The sequence below is a fragment of the Echinops telfairi genome, unplaced genomic scaffold (genome assembly GCF_000313985.2).
Source record: "Echinops telfairi isolate 266 unplaced genomic scaffold, ASM31398v2 ScPeMD7_5;HRSCAF=22, whole genome shotgun sequence".
NCBI lineage: Eukaryota > Metazoa > Chordata > Mammalia > Afrosoricida > Tenrecidae > Echinops > Echinops telfairi.
This window is the reverse complement of record NW_022103901.1, coordinates 28,081,302-28,082,813: the sequence shown is the minus strand read 5'-3', so window position 1 is coordinate 28,082,813 and position 1,512 is coordinate 28,081,302. Positions and strand designations below refer to the sequence as shown.

The 1,512-nt window shown below is 55.4% G+C and overlaps 1 protein-coding gene across 1 annotated transcript in view; it reads right to left on the bottom strand.

Annotated features, from left to right (window-relative positions):
* ABCC6 (ATP binding cassette subfamily C member 6) overlaps positions 1-1,512 on the bottom strand; it is a 53,233-nt gene that overhangs the window by 4,515 nt on the left and 47,206 nt on the right. Inside the window, exon 25 of the mRNA XM_045286009.1 lies at positions 9-155. Coding sequence (XP_045141944.1) covers positions 9-155 — 147 coding nt within the window. The remainder of the gene's footprint in view (positions 1-8; positions 156-1,512) is intronic.

Below are 1,512 nucleotides of genomic sequence, written 5' to 3'. Positions count from 1 at the left end.
CCACTCACCTTCTCTCCGGCGTGGATCCTGACAGACACACCGCGCACAGCCAGCGGGAGCTCAGGCCGGTACCGCAGCCCGAAGTCCCGGAACTCCACCTGCCCTGCGTGAGGCCAGGGCGGCTGGGCTGCGCAGGTGGGCAGCTTCCAGGGAGCCTAGGTTGGAAGGGAAACTGAATCAGGGTAGTTTTCCTCTTTCTTACTAGATGGCCTGTGTCTCTGAGCCTCCGTTTCCTCTCCGGTAAAACAGGTATTTCCAAAGAATGGGGTGTCTGATAGAGCTCGCAGGCACAGTGGATTGGGCATCGGGCTGCTAACTACAACGTCAGGAGTTTGAATCCATAAGTCGCTCCATGGGGACAAGAGGCGGCTCTCTGTTCCCACAGAGAGTCACAGCCTCAGAGACCCAGAGGGGGTGGCTCTCCTCTGTCCCATCGATCGGGTTGCTGGGAGTCGGAACCAACTTGCTGGCCGTGAGTCTGGAGTGCGGATATTATCAAAATAATGACAGGCATGGCTCCCTCTTCTCTTGTATTATAACAACCAACTGCTGCTTGGGGTCAAGTCCTGATGTCTCTCGTGAAGAGACTTCCTTCCAGTCGATCTCCAGCGCTCACTGAACGAGGAAGACTGGAGTTTTTCAGGGGAATATCGTGAAAGTACCAGGGACTGCTAAAAGGATAAACCGACGGCCTGTCTTGGAAGCAGTAAGGCCAGAGTGCTCCTTAGAGGCCGGGATGGCGAGACTTCTCCTTACATAGTTTGGACATGTGGTCTGGCGAAGGGCATCATGTTGGTAACGTGGAAGGCGGTGAGAAAGAGGCAGGCCCGTGACGAGATGGATTAGCACGTATCTGCATCGATGGCGTGGGCATGGGAACAGCTGTGGGGATGGCGCAGTGCTGTGGGTAAGAGCCCACTTGAGGGCACCCCTCCCAGGCAAGCCTGGGAGGAATACAGGGGGCTCAACAAGTTGGTGGGAAAACAGAATTTAAAAGTAACAGAAGTTTTCCACAAACATTGTGAAGCCCTTTCGTCCTGCCGTTCGCAATCCCTGTGACCTCCGACAGGTCAGTCCGTGTCCGTAAGCCTTGTACTGTCTGTCTGTGAAATGGGGCTAGCGAGGGCGGTGGACACGCATGGAGTGGCTCCTGTGGGCCGGGTGCTGTGCTAAGACCATGTGAGTGGGAGTCTCGTTCGCTCCCACCGGAGGACCCCAACCTGTCTGGTTACAGGAGCCTAGGGGCTGCTCTGTACGCTCTGAAGAGGTCTTCCTGACTCAGTGAGGGAGCCCGTGCGATGCCAGTGGGCTTGGAGTTGTGGTTGTGGTTAGGTTTGTGTTGTGATTGTGTTGTGTTTGGAGTTGGGCTTGGGTTGGTTTGGGTTGTGGTTGTGGTTGGAGTTGGGTTTGGATTGTGGTTGTGACTGTGTTTGGGGTTGGGTTGTGGTTGTGTTTGGGGTGGGTTGTATTGGGGGTTGTGTTGTGTTGTGTTTGGGGTTGTGGTTGTGTTGG